This window comes from Salmo salar, chromosome 16 (assembly GCF_965601325.2).
Source record: "Salmo salar chromosome 16, fSalSal1, whole genome shotgun sequence".
NCBI lineage: Eukaryota > Metazoa > Chordata > Actinopteri > Salmoniformes > Salmonidae > Salmo > Salmo salar.
The window spans coordinates 10,006,941-10,034,244 of record NC_138306.1 but is presented as its reverse complement, the minus strand read 5'-3'; the positions used below and the strand labels follow the sequence as shown (position 1 = coordinate 10,034,244).

At 44.2% G+C, this 27,304-nt stretch overlaps 1 protein-coding gene across 1 annotated transcript in view; it reads right to left on the bottom strand.

The window, feature by feature from the left end:
- LOC106573120 (hepatocyte growth factor receptor) overlaps positions 1 to 27,304 on the bottom strand; it is a 78,325-nt gene that overhangs the window by 43,270 nt on the left and 7,751 nt on the right. Inside the window, exons 3-8 of the mRNA XM_014147829.3 lie at positions 8,680 to 8,871; positions 4,735 to 4,896; positions 2,913 to 3,089; positions 1,644 to 1,804; positions 932 to 1,037; positions 512 to 648 (exon numbers count right to left, since the gene is read on the bottom strand). Of these exons, the coding sequence (XP_014003304.1) occupies positions 512 to 648; positions 932 to 1,037; positions 1,644 to 1,804; positions 2,913 to 3,089; positions 4,735 to 4,896; positions 8,680 to 8,871 (935 nt within the window). The remainder of the gene's footprint in view (positions 1 to 511; positions 649 to 931; positions 1,038 to 1,643; positions 1,805 to 2,912; positions 3,090 to 4,734; positions 4,897 to 8,679; positions 8,872 to 27,304) is intronic.

The following is a 27,304-nucleotide window of genomic DNA, read 5'->3' as shown; positions in this document are numbered from 1 at the left end:
GCACATTAAGGTCCTGGAGTGGCCTAGCCAGTCTCCAGACCTTAATCCCATAGAAAATCTGTGGAGGGAGCTGAAGGTTCGAGTTGCCAAACGTCAGCCTTGAAACCTTAATGACTTGGAGAAGATCTGCAAAGAGGAGTGGGACAAAATCCCTCCTGAGATGTGTGCAAACCTGGTGGCCAACTACAAGAAACGTCTGACCTCTGTGATTGCCAACAAGGGTTTTGCCACCAAGTACTAAGTCATGTTTTGCAGAGGGGTCAAATACTTATTTCCCTCATTAAAATGCAAATCATTTTATAACATTTTTGACATGCGTTTTTCTGGATTTTTGTTGTTGTTATTCTGTCTCTCACTGTTCAAATTAACCTACCATTAAAATTATAGACTGATCATTTCTTTGTAAGTGGGCAAACGTACAAAATCAGCAGGGGATCAAATACTTTTTCCCCCCACTGTACACACACACACACAAGCATTTTTACTCGAAGCAGAAACATTATGTACTCACCTCAGGATCTCACAGGTTGCGTTCCCAACAGTGACCTGTCTGGTGTTGCCACTGTCTAAGAAAGAGCCTCTGATGGTGAGCACGGTGCCTCCTGACTTAGGACCGAATGCAGGGAAGATCTCCCTGATTACTGGGATCTGTGTGAGCGAGGCAGGAGGGGAGTAGAAACCACTTCAAACCCAACAACAACCATAATTACAGTTCATATGTAAATCAGTCAGTTACTGTAAGTAATCAATCTGTCCATCCATCTGACATACTGTACCTACAGTGCCTATGACAGTGGGCACCAACTGTAGTCGTGGAGAGCTAGAGAGAGAACCAAAGCCTGCATTTTTAGCTCTCCAGGACCAGGGTTAATGACTACTGTCTACTGAGTTCATATTGTGATTGTGAGTGGAGACAGCATTCAGTTCTTACCACAAAGGTGAATCCCTGTGCTTGGGACATCTCCTTGCCACTGTGGACCTTCACCACACTACTAGCCAGAGACGAGTTCACAGGAGACGCCGGAACACACACCAACCTACACACACAGAGACGTGTACACACACACAATTCAATAAAACATGATTTATCCCACAAGAGAGGCACAAGAACACCAACAACAAACATTGTGTGCTCGCTCTTGTTGGGGTAAGCAAGAGGTTAACCTAATTTGATGATGACTTTACTACGCTGCAGAAAAGCACAAAGAGGCCATCTTTCGGGGGGTTCAATCTTCTACACAATGAGTTGACTATAAGAGGGGGGGATGTTTGGTAACATGGGCTTTTGAGTTAAACGCTGCTGTCTGGCATGGCCTCTTGGATTGGAAAGAGTGAAATTCTGTACACAGCCATTCTCCCACCAATTTAACACTTAGTGAAATCATGAGCAGAATGCAATGCAATGTGCGAATGCGCCCCGGCACTTGGAGTCCTCATTCTATGGCGCCATTTCCTTAACATTCTTCATTCAACTGTCTAACCCTCTCACCCTTATCCCAACGCATGATTAAACAGTACACACACAAACACAACCCCACACCCCCCACCCACTGACTCAACCACAAGCATGCATGCACTATTCCCCCCCCCCCCCCCCCCCCCCGCCTACACACACACCCCAATCCCAGTTCGTCCTCCCTCACCTGTTGCTGTTGCTCTCTCGTTTCAGTAGTTTACAGGGTGCTCCGGCCACGTCCAGGCTGATGAGCGTGTGGTCAAACCTCTCCGTCTTGTTGAAGCCAAAGTTCCTCCCACACACCGTCACCTTGGTGCTCCCTCCCAGGGGGCCGTTGGCTGGGGAGATCTACACGAACACAATAACAACCCGAAGACAACCTTCAAACAACCTCCAAACTAATCAGATAACAAAGACAGAGAAAACCCTGTACTTCTAGTTTCAGGTGCTGGTTTTAGCAGAGACAACTAGTATCCAAAAACAAGTGTAAAAACCACACACGAGAAACGACAGGCGACCATACAGACAACCTTTAAACTATCCTTAGACAACCTTTAAACAACAATGGAGGAGTCGCTTACAAGCTCTCCAGTAAAAACATGACTAGCTTGTTCACAGCCAAATCCCACTCTGTCACTGTGTAATGTATCCAGGTTACTGGTGGGAGCTTTGTTTCTATACTTGCCAAAAGGGTATATGGCATATAGTATACTGTACAATTAGCTACAGGTAACTGCCAAAATAATTGTACAAATTTGTGTAAATGAGGGATACAAAGTATATTGAAAGTAGGTGCTTCCACACAGGTGTGGTTCCTGAGTTAATTAAGCAAGTAACATCCCATAATGCTTAGGGTCATGTCTAAAAACGCTGCATAGGCCATTATTTTTGACATTATTCTGGTTACCATGGCTATGCCCCCATAGGATGACAATGCGCTCATCCACAGGGTCACTGAATGGTTTGATTAGCATGAAAACGATGTAAACCACATGCCAAGGCTGTCTCAGTCACCAGATCTCAACCAAATTGAACACTTATCGGAGATTCTGAAGCGGTGCCTCAGACAGCGTTTTCTACTACCATCAACAAAACACCAAATTATGGAATTTATTGTGGAAGAATGGTGTTGCATCCCTCCAATAGATTTCCAGACACTTGTAGAATCTGTGCCAAAGTGCATTGAAGCTGTTTTGGCAATTGGTGGCCCAACGCCCTATTAAGACACTTTATGTTGGTGTTTCCTTTATTTTGGGAGTTAAAGGTATGGCCTCAGATGACACTAGTCACTAGCAGCTTGTCTTTGTTTATGTATACACTCTCACAGTATCGCAATAAAGACCAAAACAACAACACAGTCCCAGTATTTTGGTCAGAGGGAGTGACATAGGGGGTGTTGTGAAATGTTGTGCTTGTGGACAACAAAGCTTTTTTTTAACTTGAACTGGCTAGTTACCGTGGTGATGACGGGAGGGCAGGAGTCCTGGGTCCAGAGGGATGCTGGGTGACACTGGGCTGCCCTGGTGCAGCGACCGTCACACCAGCCACATCCCATAAAACCTGGCGCCAGCAGGCAGGAACTACACATCCACTGCTGCTCACAGCCAGGACCAATCAGAGGGACCTTGGTGATCTGGGCGTACACATGACAGCCAATCAGAATACAGACTAAACAAAAATAAGTTTGTTTTGTACATAAGAATGCTGTGGGTTTGATTCCTGCATTGATCACATAACAATATGACACTTTGGATAAAAGCATCTGCTAAGCTAAAATACCATATCATTACTATTATAATATTATATAGTTATGCATTACTTCATTGTAAAAACATCATACTGTACAGTGCCTTCGGGAAGTATTCGTACCCTTGACTTATTCCACATTGTGTTGTGTTACAGCCTGAATTCAACATTGATTAAGTAATTTTTTTCTCACCTATCTACACAATGACAAAGTGAAAACATGTTTTTTGAAAAATGTTGCAAATCAATACATATTAGAACCATCTTTGGTAGCGATTACAGCTGTGAGTCTTTCTGCATGTCTCTAAGAGCTTTGCACACCTGGATTGTACATTATTTCTATCTACTAAACGGACATATGGAATTGTTTTAAGATGGTCTTACCATGGATCATTTAGCTATTTGATTTAGAATTTTAGGACCCCTTTAGGTATCAATTAATATTATTTTTATTTGGCCTTTACTACTATAGCCCATAGAAACACATTGAATAACACATTCATAAATGTAAAAAAAAAGTCAAATAGTTAAAAAATAAACAATAGAGAATAAGGTTATGAAGTATCTGTCTTATATCTACGAGATAGAAGAAAGCTCAGGAAATATATATATATTTTTTTGACAAATATTTATCCTCTTATTTTTGGTGGCACAAAACTACATCCAAAACAGAGAACATCATGTTCGTGAGAGTCTACCCTTTCCACAGTGGGGTCATACTCGTTTGTAGGCTAAACCATTCGGAAGCTACAGACATTTTCATAAGAATAACTATTTTCGGAATTTCAAGGTCTGACAAACACCGCAGATGTGGAAGGCCGACATAGGCGGATGTCCATGCTACTTATTATGTGACTTGTTAAGCAATGTTTTACTCCTGAGAGTATTTAGGCTTGCCATAACAAAGGGCAATACTTATTGACTCGAGACATTTCAGCTTTTCATTTAAAAAAAAAAAATAATTGTAAAAACGTTGAAAGAAAGAGAATTCCACTTTCACATTATGGGGTATTGTACGTAGGCCAGTGACAAAAAAAATCTAAATGAAATCCATTTTTTTATTTCTCTGATCAATGTGGGAATACGGGGAAAACATTTATTTTCAACTGTTGGCTGAACTGTTGTGGGACATTGATGTCAAGCTTTCAGGACATCGTTTCCAACTATTTGTTGGCTCTGGTCAGTGTTGAACACTGTGTCTTAGTGCCAGGGGGCTGTTGTTTCCATCAAACCAGTAATGTAAAGAATGTCTGCTATGAATATAAAGTATGTGTGTGTCGATACAGTGTGCGTGTGTGTGTGTCTTTGAGTGTATCATTACACACTGTGTGTCTTTGTGTGTGTGTGTGTGTGTGTGTGTGTGTCTTTGAGTGTATCATTACACACTGTGTGTCTTTGTGTGTGTGTGTGTGTGTGTGTGTGTGTGTGTGTGTGTGTGTGTGTGTGTGTGTGTGTGTGTGTGTGTGTGTGTGTGTGTGTGTGTTTCTTCATGTCTTTTGATACTCCCTCCCCTGTGTCTACTGTCTACCCACCTTATTTCCTGTCACCAACAATAGTGAGCCGTCCTGGCTGCGCTGGGGGGAGCCGTCGTGGCGCTGGGGGGACAGGAGAGCCACCTCGGGGGACACGGGGCGCGAGTCATCCAGACGGAAGTCCACATGGGGCGTGCTGCGTTTGGAACGGGAAACTACCACCTGGGTATGACAGAGGCCTGGCCAGCTCAGTAAAACACAGAGTTAAACCATTTAATAGAAGAAAAAAACACATCCCTGTCTACCGGAGATGCCACACATACCTCAGTTATTAAGAAAGCAATGTAATAATGTCGAAAGGCACTGTGGGGTGCTGTACTTGGGCAGACTGCCTAAGCGTTTCTTCGGGTTGCGTAAGTCCATAGAGTGTAGAAAGACATTTTCGTGAAAAACTCTGTCAGTGTAAACTTAAACGGCGAAAACCAAATATAAAGTAAGTAGAAAAGATAATGGACCTAGATATTTTTGAAGGTCCAACGCAGAAGTTTTTATCTCAATATCAAATCATTTCTGGGTAACACTGAAGTACCTTACTGTGATTGTTTTCAATCAAAATTGTCAAAAATAAACAAACATAGCTTGTTAGCTAAGAGCAATTTTGAAAGCAAGAATGTTGATAGGACTGTCTGGGAGTGGTCTGAGTGGGGAGGGGAAAACTGAAAAGTATCTGTTATTGGGAGAGGTTTGGAACTCTCTTTCTTTTTGGTCAATTAACTAATCTACCACCTGGTGATGTCCTCAGGCAGGCTAAAACTCCATCCCACCAAAACAGGCAGACATTTTCTCTCAGCAGCACAGCAGAATGTGTAGAATTGCAGGAAATTAGCTTTCAAACTGCAAACATTTCTCTCAGCTCCATGGAGAAATTAGTAAAATTGCAGGAAATTGGCTTAAAAATTCGAAAACGTCTCTACACCACCAAGATAACGGCCTCTAAAATGTTATCTGAAATTCAGCCAGGCTGCCAGGCCGACCGCGCCCCTACTACAGACCCTACCACGGCCCCTTCCAAGCCTTTTTGATCCAGAAAAAAACTTGACATGAACTTGGACATGGTGATTTCGTAGGACCTTTTAGTGCTGAGTCAATCTTCTGTTGTTTCTACTAATCGGGTGCCGTACAAGATTGAAGGTTGCAATAGAATAGAATACGGTAACGTCCTGGAATCTCGTGCTGCAGACCAGGTTATCTAGTTGTGAAAAGGGACTATTAACACAGTAACACTGAACTATATCTCACTTCACATGCAAAGTGTGTTTTTTTCCATTGGCATTGTATGGGCCCGGCGAGCCACTCCCACTACTGTGTGGAGGGTAATAATGCTGCTATATTGAGAGTGAGATGACAGATTGGCAGATTAGAGCTTAACCACCATTGAGGTGGAGGGAGCTACAGTGAGACAAAAGACATTGCCCGCAGGCAGAAAGAGCAGCAAGAGAGCATCTTGTACCTGGACATGTCAGGAGGTGTTTCAGAAGTTTTATTCACACACACACACACACACACACACACACACACACACACACACACACACACACACACACCACACACACACACACACACACACACACACACACACACACACACACGCCGACGTAGGCACGCATTCATACACATACACACACACGCGCGTACGCACACACATACACACACATAAACGCATGCACGGACATACACACTCCTACACACAGACGCAGTGCAGCGCACGCCTGGAGTAACATACATCATCGGTGGTTACGCTGCAATTACAGGCTTGGAGCTCAGAACCGGTTGGGTTGGGGTGAAACATAACAGTGGGCTGTAATAGAGCGTGGTTATGTCCTGGTGGACATAGGAACACTTTGGTTATATCATCCACTGTATCACCCACCCACCCCTCCTTCTATCTCCCCTTATCTCTTCATTGACTATGGTCCTCCGCCAGGTATGTGACTGCAAGGTGTGTACATGCGTGTCAGCTTTACTCACTTTAAATGACCATTGCATTTCCGTAAAGAGTATGAGGGGGGCTGCTACCCTCTTAGTCTTAAGTAATGTCAGATAGTCAGATGAGGACACTAACGCCTGCTTTCAAGGTCCTTTGTTGACAAGGCACCTTGGAGCATTGAAACACTGACGCTGAAAACCAATGTCTTCTTTGTGACAGACTTCAGCCAGTCAATGAATGGCATGTCTCCTTTCTCATAGGGAACACTATTTCCTGCTCCACTCTTCAGCTACAACCAAAGACTGAATGGCCTAGTCTCTTTCTCCAGAGGTAATAGTGGTGTGAATTACAGCTTATTGTATTAGACAGGGGAAGTTAGCCTATAAACACAGCCACTGTGCTATATTCTCAGTGATATTGAACCATTGGGAGAGATTTCCTGAGCCAGAATGGAGAGACCACGGGGACACAGCACAACACAGCACAGCGTTCTCTTTCTTTCTCCTATCCTCTCTCTTTTGTTCTCTCCATTGGGGCTAAGAGCATTTTTCCTTGGGAACAAAGGGTAAACAGAAAGAAAGGCAGTTGACAGAGGCCTTTCCTAGGATTCTAATAAGCTAGAAGCAATCGTTCAACCTTACAACCTCTCTCCCTCCCTCTTTTTTCTACACTCGGTTCCATATTTCTCTCTCATGCTACAACTCTTCCATTCTACCAATCTTTCCCTACCTTCACCTTGTCTCTTAGTCTCTCTCTCTCTCTCTCTCTCTCCCCCCATGAGGTCCACTGCATCCCTCTCTCAGGACAGCTGGTCTCCTGCTCTCTCCTTCCCAGACCCCCATCCCGAGACAATGAGGTTAGAAATTTCACCACCAACAAAAAAAGAGTGAGAAAAAAAACATGCCAACAGCTGCGGGGACTCGGTGGAGAGAGAGAGAGAGAAATGCTGTGTGAGGGAACGTGTCATCGAAGCTCGGCGCTTGCCATTAACGGGCAGTTCGGCTCATAACCCTGCTTCCGCGCAGCTGTCGTCGCCTTTTCGCCCATTCCCATCGTTCTTCCGTGACTTTTTTAACACAGTTTTTCTGAAAGTACTCATAAAACATCAGAGAGAGTTTGAGGCCAAACAGAGCTTCCTTTACAGGGACATGCAAGACAGAGCAACACTCAAAAGCTCTTATCCGTCAGTGTTCCACTTCCACCTGACCTGACTCAACCTAGCCTGGTCCAAGATCGGTTATGCATTATGCATGTAATTGGGCAGGATGTTGGCTGATCTGGGACCAGGCTAGACTGAGCCATCTCCTGAGTAAATCCTGTCTCTATAGGAGACAGTGAGACCGCTGCTGAGGGCCTACAAACACAAATGGGAAGCGGAAAGTGAAATCCACCATTGGCTGTACTTGTCATTGATAGGCAAAACCAGACGTGGTTTGTTTGCTCAGATGGTACATACGGCGGAACGCAGCAGGAGGGTTTGTGGAAGCATGGCGAGGCAAGGTCAGGGGTCATGTGTTGAGCAAATAGGAAGGAAGCCGCCCTCCTCCCAGCTGTGGTGTTTCCTAACCTGCCCCTGTACTGGTTGCCACCTGTGTCTCGGCTCCTTGTGTTCCCAAAATGTCTGGTTTTACTGGTCACGTACCAACATCCTGCCCCATTTACATGCACAATAAGAAAGGGAGACTGTGCTGCCTGGCCACGGCACCAACAGGCAGTTTTGCAGGTTTGAGCCTTCTGTATACACTCAGGAGCTCAATTGACTTTTTGTTTATGAATAATTCAAAGTTAGGTTTGGTTTCTTCCTCTTCCTTTTTCTTGGGTAAGCAGGTTACAGCACCAACCCTTTGCTGTTCATGGAACTTTTTGGACTAAAAGGGCTCATTCATGCTCCCTCCTTTGCATTGAGTGAGTGTGTGATTTCACACTCACACTGCTCTCCCTCTCGTAAGACGGTTTAAGTAAAGTGTTACAGTTCCCCTTTCTTTGCCAGTACTCCCTCTTGCCCCCTGTCCCCCTACCTGTATGAGGCGTCCGTCTGCGGTGCCCAGGCTGGCCACGGTCTGCTCCTGTGCGGTCGCCACGACAATGGAGGTGAGCAGGACGTTGCTGAACTGACCGCTGAAGTAGTCTAGTCTGGCCATGGTACTGGTCACCTCCAGACGGTAGCCCTCCTCATGCTTCCCACAGCCAAACGAGTCGTCTGACGAACTCTACACGAGGAGGAAAACACATACAACATAAGATATGTGGATCACATGAAATACGTCATATACAGCCAGTGGTTTTTAACTTATTACATTCAGAATGTCACAGTACTTCCCAAGACCCCTAACCTCCCCCAATGCCCCTGTCAGATGAGGGTAAATGGGAGGGAGAGGGATGGAGAGCAGGGCTCCCTAAGCCTCCTCATCTGCTCTTTCATCGGACCCTGCTCGTAATGGAGAGCTGAGTTGTGGCTGGCACAGTGTGTGTGTGTGTTTGTGTGCGTGGCAGGAATTCATGGGAAACACATTGGGAATGCATGCCAGTGTGGCTGCCATAACGTTACACACGCTCCCTGCTCTCTCTCTCTCTCTCTCTCCTTTTGCTTTTCTCTCTCCCTATTTGTCTCCCTCTCTCTAGCTCGCCCAATAGGCATGCAAGAGTCTTCTCCATTAGTAATAGAGTAAAAGTCCACCCTGTAAGTGTGTTTTCGCCTGGCCTATTTTCACTCGGCCACTCTCCAGAACCACTGTCTGGCAATGGCAACCCTGTGCAGGTGTTCACTTGGCCACCCTACTCTCTGCTTTGAAAGTAACCTAAGTCGTCATCATTAAACCATTAGAAGAGGTCACCAGCCATTAAAGTGGAAAAAGCTTGGGGTAGGGTGAGAGGGGATGGAGTGGTCAAGCTAGACAAGCTCCCCCCAGTCGGTCATCAATAGTTTATGAAACCCGAGGCTGGCAGGCGGGGGCCGTGACTAAACAGGCGGGGCCAGCTACAGAGTTTAGGGTGCCAGCTACAGACTACAGAGGCAGAGGGTTACTGATTAAGAGATCCAGGCTGGGGCCCCTAACACTAACTCCACTTGGCCGGGCCTGGCAGCATCTACTGTTTCACTGTACGCTCCAAAGGGCCCAGACACAACACTCAGTAAGGAACACAACACTGGCCCAAAACCCATATGGGAGGAGAGGGAGAGGAAGAGAGAGAGAATGAGAGAGAGGGAGAGAGAGAGAGAGAGTAGTGTATACAATGATGCAGGTCAAGAGGGTCATTTATTTTCAAATGATCTTAAAACCTGGTTGGAATTAGTGTCAACTGACTCACCACACTGACTGATGGTAGCTGTGTATCAGGGAGGGATAGCCAACTAACTAAGCACCCAAAGAGAGACTCTCTGTAAATGAAGTACTACATGTGAGGACTATGTCAGGGTGACTTGCTTGCGATGTGTAACACTGAAATGTCTGGGGTAAACCTCAAAGGTGAGCTTTGAAGCTGAGGAGAACAATGGGAGAGTAATAAATCAAGCAAGCAGCTTTTCTCTAGCAGCCATTACAGACAAAGTAGAGTAGACCAAGGTTTAGCTCCAAGGTGAAAAGACAGTCCTGGCTGGTAGACAAACAAATAATAGTACAGCTTCAAAGCTACGATATACCTGTATGTATCATAAGCCAAACCAGGTTGGACTGGCTACAACTAGCTCCAAGGCTATAGCAAGGGTAGAATAGATAGAGAGACAACTACAGAGGGAAATCCAGGGTAAAAAACCCCACAAAATCTTCAAGGCTCAGGCTGGCCAACATCTCTGGATGTACGTAATGCCAAAAGCCACAGCTGTACTGCAGAGGGCCAGCGGTGCTGAGCTGTCATGCCGGAGTTGATTCACTCTACAAGAACCTCATCTTTCTTTCAGAAGAGAAGAATAATATCTGACGTCTGAGAAGGAGAGAGGACTGAATACCTAGAGTGAAAATAGATCAGCTGGGTAAGATATAGTGTGCGTGTGTGTGTGTGGGGGGGGGGGGGGACACAGATGACGGATGGACCGTCTTTCATGTGTCTACAGTGTGTGTGTGTGTGTGTGTGTGTGTGTGTGTGTGTGTGTTTACTTTTGCCCGGAATCTCCAGGCCAACAACTTTGATCCATCATAACTCCCGCTGTCCGCACCTCTAGATACGAGTCTCACGCAAGTAAACCACATGAGATACAGTCCATGGGAAGTGGTCCGAAGTCTGGGACCTCTCTCTCTTACTATTCCCCGAGATTGAGGTGTCATCAAGCCAGGATACTATGGAGATTACCACAGAACCGCTGCAAAAACAGGTCCAGGGGAGATTATTTTGATAGCAAACAAACAGGGTCCTATGGAGTGTTTGTAAAAGCAACGCTGAGCGGGAGGAAGGAGAGACGAAGAAAGAGAAAGGGTTCTGGAGCATTCCATGGAACTCTGTGAAGGTAACGCTGAGGATCAAGGGGACGTAATTGGACAGTGGAAGGGTGTTTTGACAAGTCGTGTTTGAAGCCCCATTGCTATTATCCTAGAGAACTAGGGATTTTCTTTGGCACACAGTAAGACAGTCTTGAAGAATAGTCACGCTGTTGTCATGGCAAACCATTTCCTTAGCGAGGTTAACTATGTTCTCTACTCTCTCTCTAGCTCTCGTTTTTTTTGTTGCTCTGATTTGAAATTGAAAGAGACATTTTAAAAGGTAGGTGAACTCCCAACTGGTTTCTGGTCTCCAAACTTTTCCCAAGTTTTAGGAAGATGTTTTTGTCCAGTAAAACAGAAGCCGAGGGGATATGTGAGACACTGTACACCTTTCCCCCCCCCCCCACACTTAACCACCGGCCATTGTCTGCAACACAACGGCCAGGCGATAGAGTTACTATGGCAGCAGCGGCTCAGTGTTTAGCTGCTCCGCGGGGCCCGCTAGCGACCCATGTGAGTGTGTGTGTGTCTACATGAGTGTGTATGTGTGTGTGAGGCCTGCCAGAGTCAAGAGGGGTGTGTAATCTGCATGCTGGGTACAGACAAGGTGCAGAGAGAGGTCCAATGTCCTTTTCATACTCCTACTCTGACCCTCGGGCCACGCTCCCATAGAGTAGACACACCGGTGGCTCTAGCAACACAAAACCACTGGGCTGGGGCTGTGTTACTATTTATTATTTTAGTTTATTATTTAAAAAAATGTATCCCCTTTTTCGTAATATCCAATTGGTAGTTACAGTCTTGTCCCATCGCCGCAACTCCCGTAGGTACTCGGGAGAGGCGAAGGTCGAGAGCCGATCGTCCTCTGAAACACAACCCCGCCAAGCCGCACTGCTTCTTGATACAATGCACACTTAACCCGGAAGCCAGCCGCACCAATGTGTCGGAGGAAACACCGTACACCTGTCAACCGTGTCAGCGTGCATGCGCCCGGCCGCGATGGGACAAGGACATCCCGGCCGGCCAAATCCTCCCCTAACCCGGAAAGACGCTGGGTCAATTGTGCGTCGCCTCATGGGTCTCCCTAACGCGGCCGGCTGAGACATAGCCCGGTATCGAACTCGGATCTGTAGTAATGCAGCAAGTACAGCGATGCAGTGCCTCAGACCGCTGCGCCACTCGGGAGGCCCAGGGCTGTGTTACTATTAATAGTAGACACACACCTACACACTTACTTCACTCAGTCATTAAAATACACTGGGGGCTACTGCTTAGAGTAGGCAGAGACACACACACACACACACACACACACACACACACACACACACACACACACACACACACACACACACACACACACACACACACACACACACACACACACACACACACACAGACTTTGTTATTGCTGATTTCTTGAGTGGGGCAGCAAAGCTCTCCACAAAGTCAGCTGGCCTTTTACTAGAATAGCACAACTCTGCCCACTGACAGCTTGCACTGACTGTTGCTTGTGTGTGTACTTATTAGGGAGCAAGTGTGGTTGGGTTGTAATGGGGGTGTGTGTATATGTATGTTTTGTAGAGTCTGGAAGGGGTGTTGATGGGTTATGTGCGAGTAATTACGCATGTACGTATATGTGTGTTTGTGTGTGTGTGGAGGCCCCCCACACAATATACGTAGCTTGTTTATATTATATTTGTATGCATGGGGTAGGGGCACATACTTATGTTCTGAGAGTCCCACGGAGGACACCTGGGCTAAGGGAAGGCACGTGTGTGTGTTTGTGTATGTGTGTATGGGTATGTGTGTGTGTGTCAGGGGAATTAGAGAAGCTGACAATAATGTTGGATTAGACCCTGGCGCTCCGAGGGCAGCTGGTCTGGGGGCGACGCGTGCCCTCCAGATGCCAGGCAGAGTTAGGGGTTAGTGTGTGAGTGTGTGTGTATGGGTTAGGTATGGTGACCCAGGCTGGCATGGGTGCATTGAGCACGGACAGATAACAGCTTCACACGTCATATAAACAGACGCCAGAGGAACTCAGTCAGGCTGAATAATATTCACCTCTGTTTCGGAGTGTAAACCCACCCTTCGTTGGGAACGAGCGTTTCAGTTCATTGAGGGAGAAAAGTACAGGGTCTAAAAGCCCCTGTTGGTAAGAGGGCCCACTCTAAACTTCTCTCTAACCCTCTCTCCCTTTACCCCGCTTTCCTCTTTCCCTTCCTCCCTCTCTCACCCCCCCTCCTCTTTCCCGTCAGTCTCTCCCCACTCTCTTCACCCTTAACATTCCCATTGTTTCTTCCTCCCCTCTCGCTCCCTGTCCACACTCTTCTCCACCTGTCACCCTTCCCTTCCCTTCTCTCTCTCCTCTCATTCCACTCACTCACTCACTCACTCACTCACTCACTCACTCACTCACTCACTCACTCACTCACTCACTCACTCACTCACTCACTCACTCACTCACTCACTCACTCACTCACTCACTCACTCACTCACCCTTCTCTCTTTCTTTCTTTCTTTCTTTCTTTCTCTCTCTTTCTCTTCCTCTCTCTATCTCTCTGTCACTGAGGCACAACTTGGTGTCTGTGGCTCATTTGAATAGTCAAATGATCTGTCAACGCAGACCGGGCAGCTGTGGGGGCCTTTGTGAATCCTGCTGGGGAACAATGCAGCTACCCTTGGGTACCACACTCTATATAGTCACACACAACACACTGGCTGAATGAATGATGAGTGAACGATGACCCAGCACCTCTCTCCCGCTCTCCCTAAGCTGAAGAATGCAGTTACTAATAATTTGCTCCTTAAGCTTGATCTCGTATAGCAAGAGGAGTGCAGTGTAGAGATGTAGAGAGTTTGGGCCAAAGATATTATTTGTGGTCGTACTGTGATGAACTTCTATCCTCAGAGCTCTTTTTCCAGCACGTAGCTACGCTCCATCATCTAAACAATGACTGATATCTGACGATGGGAGGGAAACAGGGAACATCATGGACCTATAGAACATTCTTCACTAGCCCAAGACTTTCTCTTTTCTGTGACCGATAGTCCAGCCAGTCCATACAACATATTTACTGTTGCATGGCAGGCAGCCGCCAGCTTAGCATGTTAATTCAATTAGACCAAACAGACCAACGCAAATTGAGGATAATTTAGTGTTGGGGCAGCGGGACGTGCGGAGTTAGCGCCCATCATTTACCCGCCATGCATTATTAGCATTACCGCTTATCCACTCGTATTCATTACCAACCACCGACAGACAGAAGGGGCTTCGAGGGGGAATCCTTTCCACCATGAACCACCCCCCTGTCTCCTACTACATTACAGTAATGGACTCTGGTATAAGGAAAAGGAAATGCCCAGAGCAGAGTGCACTGGAGAGGAGTTGTCAATGGCCAATGCTCCCTGATGAGTAATAAGGAAACATATCCAACTTGGAATAGGGAACATGCACGATTCCAAAGGAGCGTAACTGCTTTTCAAAGATCCAAGATCCAAACTGACATGCTTTAAAGCCCTTTCCTGCCAAACTAATTGAAACGGAATTCCTGGTTCTCAGTCAGTAGTAGTCTGGACTAATCAATTCCACCCGGGCCAGCGAGCAGCAAAACCTTTGGCAGAGCCTTTTTAGTGACGACTTCACAGTGAGTGAAGTTAAAAGTCTGAAATCCTGCTCCTTCCTTCAGGCCATTCCGCTACCACTTGCATGGTGTGTTTAGGGCTCTCAGTGTGTGTCTGTCTGTCTGGTCTCTCTCGCTCTCTCTTTTTATTTTTTTGGAGGACCAACGCAGAGCAAAGGGAGAAGGATTTTCCACACACCGAACCATTAAGACCTTAGCTAACTGTATATGAGACAAGGTGGGGAAACACAGAAGGACCACAGTACCAGTAGCAGTTCCAACAGTAGGGACTTTTAGATGAACCAGATAACCAAAGGTTGTAAACAGGGCCAGGAAACTATACACTGTATCTTGGCTCTGGGTCTGACAGCGTTGCTTATCAGTGTACATTGACGCAGGGCCTGGGGAGCACTGGGGAGCATCAATATTCTGTGTGCATGCCTAATTTATTTATCTTAAAGGCCCAGTGGACTCAAAAACATGTTTTTCCACACTATGAGGTTGGAATAATACTGTGAAATTATAAAAATTATGATAATGCCCTTTTAGTGTAAGAGCTGTTTGAAAAGAATGCCTGAAATGTCAGGCTGTTTTGGTGGGATGGAGCTTTGGCCTTCCATGGTGACATCACCATGCAATACATTAGTTAATAGACCAATAAGAATGAGTTTGAAACCTCTCTGCTAATAACAGCTAATAAATGTTTTTTCTGCTCCCCACTCAGACCACTCCCAGACAGTCATAACAAAATTCTTGCTTGAGAAATTGCTCTTAGCTAAGAAGCTATTTTTGTTTCTAATTTTACCATTTTAATTGAAAACAATCACAGTAAGGTACTTAATTGTTACCAAGAAATGATTTGATATTGAGATTTAAAAAAAACATCTGCATTGGACCTTTAAAGTATTATTTTTTCCCAGCATTGGTTATCTTATCTTAAGTATGGGATGTGCATATCACCTTTGTTTTCTTAATTGACACAGGATCTGAACATAGCTAGTTCTTCCCTTCTTTCGTCTGTCGTACTGCCAGATGGTGAAGCGTGATTCATCACTCCATAGAACGTGTTTCCACTGCTCCAGCGTCCAGTTGTGGCGTGCTTTGCACCACTCCAGCATACGCGTGGCATTGTGCATGGTGATCTTAGGCTTGTGTGTGGCTGCTTGACCATGGAAACCAATTTCATGAAACTCCAGATGAACAGTTCTTGTGCTGACGTTGCTTCCTGAGGCAGTTTGGAACTCGGTAGTGAGTGTTGCAACCGAGGACAGACGATTTTTACGCGCTACGTGCTTCAGCACTCGGCGGTTCCCTTCTGTGAGCTTGTGTGGCCTACCACTTTGCGGCTGAGCCATTGTTGCTCCTAGATGTTTCCACTTCACAATAACAGCACTTACAGTTGACAGGAGCAGCTCTAGCAGGGCAGAAATTTGACAAACTGACTTGTTGGAAAGGTGACATCCAATGACAGTGCCACTTTGAAAGTCACTGAGCTCTTCAGTAAGACTGCCAATGTTTGTCTATGGAGATTGCATGGCTGTGTGCTCAATTTTATACACCTGTCAGCAACGGGTGTGGCTGAAATAGCCCGAATCCAGTCATTTGAAGGGGTGTTGACATACTTTTGTATATATAGTGTACTTTTGTTTTAACGAGAACGCAGGTTTAAAAATCAACACAAACTTGGAGAGAAGAAACACAACCTTATCATACGTATGATATTCCGATATATTTCATGACAACTTGCAGGTGGTGGTGGCTTTTAGTATTTTTTTGTTGTAACGATTTCTGCACCAGCTGAATACTATAATGTCTGTAAAACAAAAAACACACAACAAAAGGCAAACTAACAATGGGCATAGCCCCAGTCCAGAGAAATGGGCGGCAGTGCAACAATGCATCATTGTACTGCCTTTTCGCACTCATAAACTCCTGGAAGTTGGCATCTCCACACACACACACACACACACACACACACACACACACACACACACACACACACACACACACACACACACACACACACACACACACACACACACACACACACACACACACACACACACACACACACACACAGATTATGTGAGAATAATTCATGATGATCTAAATACTGTACATCTGGTTGATTTCTCCAGGGCACAGATCCAGGAACACAGTTAATGCTGATCTTGGATCCGTTTTGCCTTGAATCAAAATGAATAAGGGGGGACGTGATCCTAAATCAGCACTTCTCTGGGACACTTTGTGACCGGCAGTACTGTTAATGCCAGAGGAGAAATCTTCAAACAGGATAGGTTTTTGTATTAGACTGTAAATGTATTATAGCAACATATAAACAGGAAATTGTGTGTAATGAATCACCTACCTTCTTACTCTTCTTCTGAAACATGACTGAACATTGTCACAGTCCCGGTATGACGACTGCCAAAAAAAAGCTCAAGGGTTCATTGTCGGAGAATATTGTAGGATACGTCAAGCCAGTCATTGCTGGTTGTTTTTATTTGTTATTTAACCTTTATTTAACTAGGCAAGTCTGTTAAGAACTAATTCTTATTTACAACGACGGCCTACCCCGGCCAAACCCTAACACGGGAGCCAACTTTAAAAACAAAATCTTTCTCTTTTGACACAATCCCTGATGCACAAAGACTAAGTTTCCTTGGCAGTGAATTGGGATAGTCCATTAGATTGCATGGCCAAATACTGGGCTTTCTGACCGTAAAATACACCATTCAATTCCAAGAAAAACAGCTCATGCTCACTCAGGTGTGAGCTTGCCCTCCCTTCCTTTTCCTCCTCCGACAACAATATGATTCAGCCAGAGATCACCAATCCCCAGTGGGGTGGATAACATCAAAGCCTTCTGCCCCAATCTGAATGGTGTCCTGGGGATTTGGCTAGATAGCCTAGGTCTCTGTTTGTTGGTGCATTGTATGGGAGCGCGACAGGGTGATAAAAACCACACAAGCGTTGAGAGGATAGGGATTGAGACGTTGGAGTAGGAGGGTGGGGGGTGTCTTTCTATTCTATCCCCTCCATACTTGAGTACACATTCAGACACAATCTCTTGGCTCCATTGTGTGTGCCTTAGTATAGCCGAATGGAATGGCCGGGGGTTTAGCATCAGCTGATGCCAGAGTCAGATCATGCCTTGGCCCGGAAGGACTTTAAATCCCCTTCCACTTCATCAAGTTATCTCAACTAAGGTTTAGATGTATTCAAGATTCATCTAAACCTAACCCTGAAACAGAAAATCTCTCACATTCTGTCAATGTATCATCAGTTCACTGTTGACCGGTCTGGATGTGCATGGACACTTCTGTCAATTTATCCTCTGCATGGTGGACTGGCTCAAGGCCTGCTTTTGTCCATATGGCTAACGGCAGGACCAACTATACGGACACAAACCTTTTATAAGGCATTTATAATGCATTTACAAACAGTTTGCTCACCATTTATTAATCCTTATTCCCATATTTGTAAATGTTAGTAAGCTATTTATTCACACTGAGTACCACTCCTCATATTTTCAAGCATGGGGGTGGCTGCATCATGTTATGTGTATGCTTGCCATCAGCAAGGACTAGGGATTTTTTTTTTTACATTTACATTTTAGTCATTTAGCAGACGCTCTTATCCAGAGCGACTTACACTAGTGAATGCATACATTTCATACATATTTTTTTTTCTGTGCTGGCCCCCCATGGGAATCAAACCCACAACCCTGGCGTTGCACACACCATACGCTACCAACTGAGCTACAGGGAAGGATAAAAATAAAGTACAGGAAAGATCCTAGAGGAAAACCTGGTTCAGTCTGCTTTCCAACAGACACTGGGAGACAAATTCAACTTCAGCAGGACAATAACCTAAAACACAAGTATCAGCCCTGATCTGTTTCACCTGTCCTTGTGCTTGTCTCCATCCCCTCCAGGTGTCGTCCATCTTCCCCACTTATCCTCTGGGTATTTATACCTGTGTTTTCTGTCTGTCTGTGCCAGTTCGTCTTGTTTGTCAAGCTTACCAGCGTTTGTCATGTCAGCTCTTTTCCCAGCCTCTCTTTTTCTCGTCCTCCTGGTTTTTGACCCTTGCCTGTCCTGACCCTGTACCCGCCCATCTGACCACTCTGCCTGTCCCTGATCCTGAGCCTGCCTGCCATCCTGTACCTTTGCTCCACCTCTGGATTACTGAACTCTGCCTCTCCCTGACCCTGAGCCTGCCTGCCGTCCTGTACCTTTGCTCCGACTCTGGATTATCGACCCCTGCCTGCCTTGACCTGTCGTTTGCCTGCCCCCGTTGTTACATTAAAACATTGTTACTTCACACGGGCTGCACTTGAGTCTTACCTCGATTGCTGATAAAGGCCAGATCTACACTGGAGTTGCTTACCACAACGACATTGAATGTTCTTTGTGGTAAGTGGCCTACTTACAGTTTTGACTTAAATCGGCTTGAAAATAAATGGCAAGACTTGAAAATGTCTGTCTAGCAATGACCAACAACCAACTTGACAGATCTTGGAGAATAAAACAATAAAAAAATAGCAAACACTGTACAATCCAGGTGTGTAAAAACTCTTAGAGACACCCAGAAAGACTCACAGCTGTAATCACTGCCAAAGGTGATTCTAACATGTATTGACTCAGGGGTGTGAATAATTATGTAAATAAGATATTTCATTTTCATTTTCCAAAAAATTATAACAAAACCAAAAAACATGTTGTCACTCATTATGGGATATTGTGTGTAGATGGGTGACATCTATTTAATTCCATTTTGAATTCAGGCTGTAACACAATATCTCAAAGAGTATGAATACTTTCTTAAGGCACTGGATATTGATACCTTGACTAGTAGTTTAGACTTGGTAGCGCTTTCCTGCAGTCCAATGTTACGTTTTGTATGGTTACATAAGACAGATGGTTACTTAAGACAAAAAAAAAAAAAAAAAGTAGGGTGGTTGGTCGGGGTGGATGGTGGATGGGTCGTCTTGGATTTATGTACGGAATAATACGAAATGCTCTGAGACCAGGTTGCATAACTATGTGTGTGAGGTGTATACATTTGTTTCTAATTAAATGTATTTAAGACTTCCATGAAACACTCTGTGTGACCCTGATTTAGTCGTCTGCAGTAAAAGGTACCAAAAAAATATATGGAGAGATTTTTTGTTGCTAGGTAGTGTTAGCTAGTGCTAGTTGGTTGTAACTGCGCCAAAACTCTGGTATTGTTCATCCTATAGCTTGTTCTCCATCTTCTTTTTAAATAGTGAGCCAACGTGTTTCTCTGGAGCAGACATTTCTTCTCTCTCTGGAGGAGACATATAAGTGAGAAATATTTTTGGAACATGAAATCGCAATAAAATCTGAGTATCGACTCACAATACATGTAGAATCGTGAGAATTGCAATACATATTGTATTGGCTCCTAAGTATTGTGATAATATCGTATCAGGAGGTCCCTGGCAATTCCCAGAACCTAATATATTTCCACATACTGCGTGGCACGCTTATTCTTTTACTCAAAACATGTATAAAGTATAAAGTATATACTTTATTGTTCACTGTTATTGTATTGTTCACTGTTATTGTTTACTGCTCACTCAAAACATGTATAAAGTATAAATAGTGCTCACTTTAGACTGGGGACTGCAAAAAGACTTAGTGAATGTTTTTTAAATGTGGGAGTTATTATTAATAAATGGTGAACAAACAATTTCTAAATGCCTTTATAAATGGTTTATTACGGACCCCTAAAATCAAGTGCTAGAGACATATGCAACTGCATGGCGAAGTCCAGAAGTCCATAGGTCTGTAGAGTCCACCATGTTAGTCTGTCTGAGGTCCATGCTGGGGCGCTGGCCTGGGCTCCCGTGTCCACAGGGTGGAGTAGACCGGCTGGCCTAACACATAGGGTTGTTTCTGCTCCACTGCTCCACCCCTACACTGACCTTGTTGATTAAAACCTGGGCCATCCATGAAGCCAGCTCAGACTGGTAGCGAGACAACGCTTTAAGAAGGGATGAGGGGGGAGGCGGGGGGGGGTTTGAGGTAAGGGCACTGGTCAGGAGGGTGCCTCGTGTATGTGTGTGCATGCTGAAAGACGAGTGTGTACACATAGCACCTATTCCACCAGGAAGCAGGATGTCACTGTGTGGAGGTCGAGGCAGAGAAGTAAAGGAGTAGGGGGAACGGCAAGTGACTGATTAGAAAACCGCTCTGGGCCCTTGACTCATAACTAAGCTCAACTGAGCAAAGCTCCTTTACTCCACATCACACACTAAACAAGTGTATCATGTGGAGTCTTAGGGACTATTGGCAAAGACCTCTTAGAAGCATTAAAGTAGCCAAGTTTTTGTAAAATCCCTGCTTAGATGTGTGGAAGACAAAATGGAAGATATGTGATTTGAAGAGAATGTATATAATTTGTAACAGCATGTCGAAAAGAGAAATTGACGAGGACAGGAGCGGTGGACAGCAGAGATCAGTGTCAGGGCTATGGCAATTCCAGTATGTGCTTTCCCTCTGGGAGACAGACAGGTTGCAAGCGGAGGGAGACGTTTCCACTAGTTACTGCTCTTAGATAAGGTAAGGTGTGCACACAATTCCAACCTCACAAACAGACAAGAAGCACACACCTATACTACGCAATGTTGTTTTTTCCCAGAGAACTGGGACTGGAGACCCCTCACTAATGATTAACTTAATGCTAAATATAAACTATCATTTACCATAGAAAACAACCCGATTATTACCAGGAAATACCTGCATATGTAAACTGAGAAAACACACCAGCCCTGGAGAATTTCTAACAAACAGCAAACACGCTAACCCTGGCAAATTTTGAACAAACAGCCGGAGGCGGCTCGCCCATTAGGGAGTTAGGGGCAGCGCCACACTTGTGATTGGTCAAAAAAAGACCTTATATGGATTATGTTTTAAATGCTCATAAAAGTGCAGTAAATGTGTAATTTGCCTGTTTCAAAAGTATATTGTTAAAAACGAGATGTTCAGTTACTTGCCCCACAGTGACTGCCAACATTGTGCGAACATTGCTTGGATTGTGTTGCCAGCTATTTTCTATGAGGGGGAACAGCCCCAATGAAATAGAAGGATTTCATAGCATGAATTATAACAGCACAAAGTAAATAGACCGTCCTGGGGTGTTCAAATGTGCGTCCGTTCAGTCAGATCTTCTGGGTCTGCTCTAGTCTCCTCCTCCCAAAAAGTATCTTGCGCCAGACAGCTTGTGAGACTACAGTAGAACTTCTCTATCAGGTACAGATGGCTCTAAAGTAAAAAGCTAATTGTAATTAACTTGCAAATAAATAATCGTAACAGTCACAGGAGCCTGGGACCTGATAAACCGGACAACTATATCCAACAAGAGTTGAAGGACAGAGGGATACACTAGCTAGAACCTTCTCATCGCGGATCTGGTAGGACATAAAAGCGTGGGCAATTTGATTGTTTGCCCCTAATGTTGTTTATCAGGTTCTATTTTAGGTGACAGGGCGACATGTTGTGTGGACTAAAACAGCATAAAACCGGGTGTATCACAAAGCATGATCAAATTATTTAGCCAGGTACAGTAATTTTGAGAAACGTTGAGAAATAGATTGGTACATTTTTAGCTAAAACTAACCAGTTATCTACCTTTTGATATAGCTAGCTGGGTGCCTGCTAGCTAGTTAGCTCCCATGCCAATTTCAAGTCTTTCTAAACTCATATCTGACTTACTCGGAAATATGAAGTTATTTCAGAATGAACGTTTACTAGCTAGCACATCATACTTTGTCACATTATGTTAGCCAGCTATCCTCAGTTAGATCATGTGTTTTCACTTATTGCATTTGTATGTTTGTTGCATTCTTCCTGGTGCACTTGTTCGTTCATGAGCTGGCTGCTTATTCTAAATAGTAGAATCTGATCTGCTCAAAACAGAGGCAGCATGTGCAGCATTGGTCATTTGGTTTTTGACATGCAAAAGTGACAAAGGTGTATTTATGCTGTTGTTCAAATGCACAGATCGCTTTATATATATTCTCAAAGAAACTACCGGTAGTTTCTGTCATGCTGCTTTGTTGACAACTCCAACTATCTCACGCCCCAGGTATTCACCAATCAACGGACAATGCTGCAAACTGCAAACACACCAGCTTTGGAGAATTTCTAACTAACAGAAAACATACCCGCCTTGAAGAATGTCTTAAATAATCAGCTTTTTAAACATATCTGTTTTCATTCATTGAGAATCAAAGTCCAGTTTGATAATGTCATCATCGATTGACCAAAAGGACAATCTTATGTAATCACGACTCAGTCGCAGAATATTGACCCACTGCTCTTCTCTGTATATTGCACAGTTAGTGTTGGTCAATGCAAGTTTATAAGCCTACAGCCTGGTAAAGTAAGTAAGGTTTTCCATTACTTTCTATGGGCAAGGACCTAATACATCATGTGAAATAGTGAACTGTGCCATTATAACATAGTGTTTACGTGACATAGTGTTTCTATTTTGTTTCTATTATTTTCTTCTCTATTTCTATAACATTTATTCTACCCCACAGACAAGTGCTGAAGGCAATCAGTCAGCAGCTGGATGCCAGGTGGCCAGCGTGCCAGTCAGTCAGTCTCTGGTGCCTGGTGGTATCTAGCTGCTGTTGCTCAGCCTTTCCTCAAGCATGGAGCCTGTCTGGGCACGGACAATTCATGACACACTGTACTGGTCTGAGCTCATACTGGGATGGAGTCACTGAGCTGAGGGGGTGGAGGTGGAGGTGCCTGAGAGAGTATGCAGCTGCAAGGTCTCTCACCCAACTCTTACCACATATTCATAGGGGTTAGGCTGGTGAGTGTGTGTGGTTTTGTGAAACAGATGCAGGTTGAGGAAAACAACCACAAAATCTCAAGCTAAACCTCACACAGTTCTTGACTTATCTGATACCTTTCTCAGTTCCTCTTACTATCACTAGCACACTCACACATACAGCAGGCATACACACCTATCCTACCTTATCAAAACCCAATATTGTGAGATTATTATGGATTTGAACAGGACAGGGCAGGAACAATCCTGTATTTCATTATTTTGTTCATTTCACCAGTAAAGTGATGTTGAGCCTCTCCCTCCCACCAGGCGAGCTGTGACCTAAAACACCGGGGCATATTCAGTAGTTAAAATGGAAAACATTTTGCAACAAAAACTAGAGATTTGCAACAAAAACTAGAAATTCTTATTGGACAATTTTGGTTAGTCCCTCAATGTTTTGGTCCGTTTTCTTCTGTTTGGTGTCTGGTGAATACAACCCTGGGTTGGTTCTACCACAACATCCTAGTGACAGCAGGCAGGCAGGGCACCAACATGCTCTGGCACGTGGGACCATTGAGATCCTATTAAATTAAATACAGTTTATACAGGTTTTATACGCATTTACTGTATAAATAGCCTATAACATATATGTAAACAGACCATAAAAGTCCAAATGTTAGTTTTCTTAGAAAGCTGTGAGTGCTATTACAACCAGGTAAAAACAATGCGACCTACGAAGAGCCCTAGCTTAATGGCTATTTGGCGTGGGAGAGTGAGAAATTGTGGGGAGCCGGTGTCCAAGTAGGGTACACGTAGCTAGCTACAGTTGAAGTCGGAAGTTTACATACACTTATGTTGGAGTCATTAAAACTTGTTTTTCAACCACTCCACAAATTTCTTGTTAACAAACTATAGTTTTGGCAAGTTGGTTAGGACATCTACTTTGTGCATGACACAAGTAATTTTTCCAACAATTGTTTACAGACAGATTATTTCACTTATAATTCACTGTATCACAATTCCAGTGAGTCAGAAGTTTACATACACTAAGTTGACTGTGCCTTTAAACAGCTTGGAAAATTCCAGAAAATGATTTCAGAAGCTTCTGATAGGCTAATTGACATAATTTGAGTCAATTGGAGATGTACCTGTGGATGTATTTCAAGGCCTACCTCCAAATGCAGTGCCTCTTTGCTTGACATCATGGGAAAATCAAAAGAAATCAGCCAAGACCTCAGAAAAAATATTGTAGACCTCCACAAGTCTGGTTCATCCTTGGGACGTGGTCCTTGGGAGTACCACGTTCATCTGTACAAACAATAGTACGCAAGTATAAACACCATGGGACCACGCAGCCGTCAGTCTCCTAGTGATGAACGTACTTTGGTACAAAAAGTGAAAATCAATCCCAGAACAACAGCAAAGGACCTTGTGAAGATGCTGGAGGTAACAGGGACAAAAGTATCTATATCCACAGTAAAACGAGTCCTATATCGACATAACCTTAAAGGCCGCTCAGCAAGGAAGAAGCCACTGCTCCAAAACCGCCATAAGAAAGCCAGACTACGGTTTGCAACTGCACATAGGGACAAAGATCATACTTTTGGAGAAATGTCCTCTGGTCTGATGAAACAAAAATAGAACTGTTTGGCCATAATGACCATTGTTATGTTTGGAAGAAAAGGGGGGATGCTTGCAAGCCAAAGAACACCATCCCAACCGTGAAGCATGGGGGGTGGCAGCATCATGTTGTGAGGGTGCTTTGCTGCAGGAGGGACTGGTGCACTTCACAAAATAGATGGTACCATGAGGGGGGAAGATTATGTGGATATATTGAAGCAACATCTCAAGACATCAGTCAGGAAGTTAAACCTTGGTCGCAAATGGGTTTTCCAAATGGACAATGACCCCATGCATACTTCCAAAGTTGTGGCAAAATTACTTAAGGACCTCAAAGTCAAGGTATTGGAGTGGCCAACACAAATCCCTGACTTCAATCCTATAGAAAATTTGTGGGCAAAACTGAAAAAGCGTGTGCGAGCAAGGAGGCCTACAAACCTGACTCAGTTACACCAGCTCTGTCAGGAGGAATGGGCCAAAATTCACCCAACTTATTGTGGGAAGCTTGTGGAAGGCTTTTTACTAGGATTCAATGTCAGGAATTGTGAAAAACTGAATTTAAATGTATTTGGCCAAGGTGAATGTAAACTTCAAACTTCAACTGTATGTGTGTGGAAAACATTTTATATGTGCCTTCTCGAAAATAGAATTAGAATCTATAAGAAAGACTAAGATATTTGGGGGTTGGAATTGGAGTATGTATTACATTTAAAAATGTAGAGGTGAGGTAGCAACTTTTGACAGACTGGTTTCGTCCGGACAAACAAAAAATGGTTGTGGAGTGAAAAAAGTCCCAAAATGTGCATAATCGTTGTGAGTAGAGGATAGCTGTGAGGGTGATCGAATAAGGATCAAATCCACTATTATCCTTAAGCACCTTAATGATAGAATGTTCATATTTGAAGAGGAAAGGCCAGTCTCTTTGGCACACAACATGGAGTACATGGAGTGGGTTAGCTAAAGAGACTGGTTTCCAGGCGAACAAACATACAGTTCAGATAAATTCTTCAAATTCATTATTTTACACCATATCTTATGACAGCACTGGCAAACAATGGTTGACCAACTCCCTGAACAAAATGGCTGACCTTTATACAATCATAAGAAGGTTAATGGCCATTCTAGTATTCTAATTCCAAATTCTGTGTGGAAACACAGTGCGTGCATCTCAAACAGCAGCAGGAGCCCCTTACCGTAGCACTCACTCAACTGTTGAATGGACACTTTTTAAAAGTATATAGTGATGTGTTCAATGCTGGATATATAAGGACATATATCCTTGTTGCATTTCATAATCAGAAATTATTATTTATTTTTTGTTCTTAAGGCCACCCTTTAAAACCTGTTCATTTAAACAGTACTGCTAATTACAATGACTGTCAATCAAAAGGCTCTTCCATTGGAATTATATTACATACGTACAATCAATCAGGCTTCAGATTAAATTTAAAAGCAATCAGCGTCGGGTGGGTTTTCACAGATCAATGGTAATCTAATAATAATTTTGACTTTAAATGTGGCTGTTTGTTATTTTTAGAGCCCAATTGTCCCCCTTGCCTCTCTCTCTCTCTCTCTCTTTCTCTCTCTCTCTTTCTCTCTCTCTCGACTCAACTTATGATAATGGTCACAAAGCCTGTTGGTGACGTTCCAAGTCTGAACCATCTCTCACTCTCTTCCATTACACAGCAAAATGTGTAGTGTTTCTTTTTGTTGCCAATAACATTGTCAAGCCAAAATCTCCTGTCTAATCCAATCAATAGTTTCCAGAGGCTCGTTGAACTTTGTGTGTATACAGTAAGTCTATTGAGGGGACAAGTTATTAGTCTTTCATTAGTATTCTAGATGATTTGTGTTTCTGGTAACTAACAAACGGCCCCCATGAGACCCATAATAAGCCTGCAGTGAGAGAGGCAATGAGCAGCTACTGAAAAGAGACTGGCTCTAGCCTATAGCACATGAACGAGACGACAGAGACACCATTGTATCATTTATCATATCTGGCTCCCTACACTACTTGGGCACATCCTAAATGGCCCCCTATGCCCTACATAGTCCACTACTTTTGACCAGAGCCCTATGGGCCCATAGCCAGGAGTTAAGAGGCTCGGTGGAATTGACAACCACCATTTACATCATCAAACATGCTCTTGCATCGGCTCACTTCTCCAACCCTC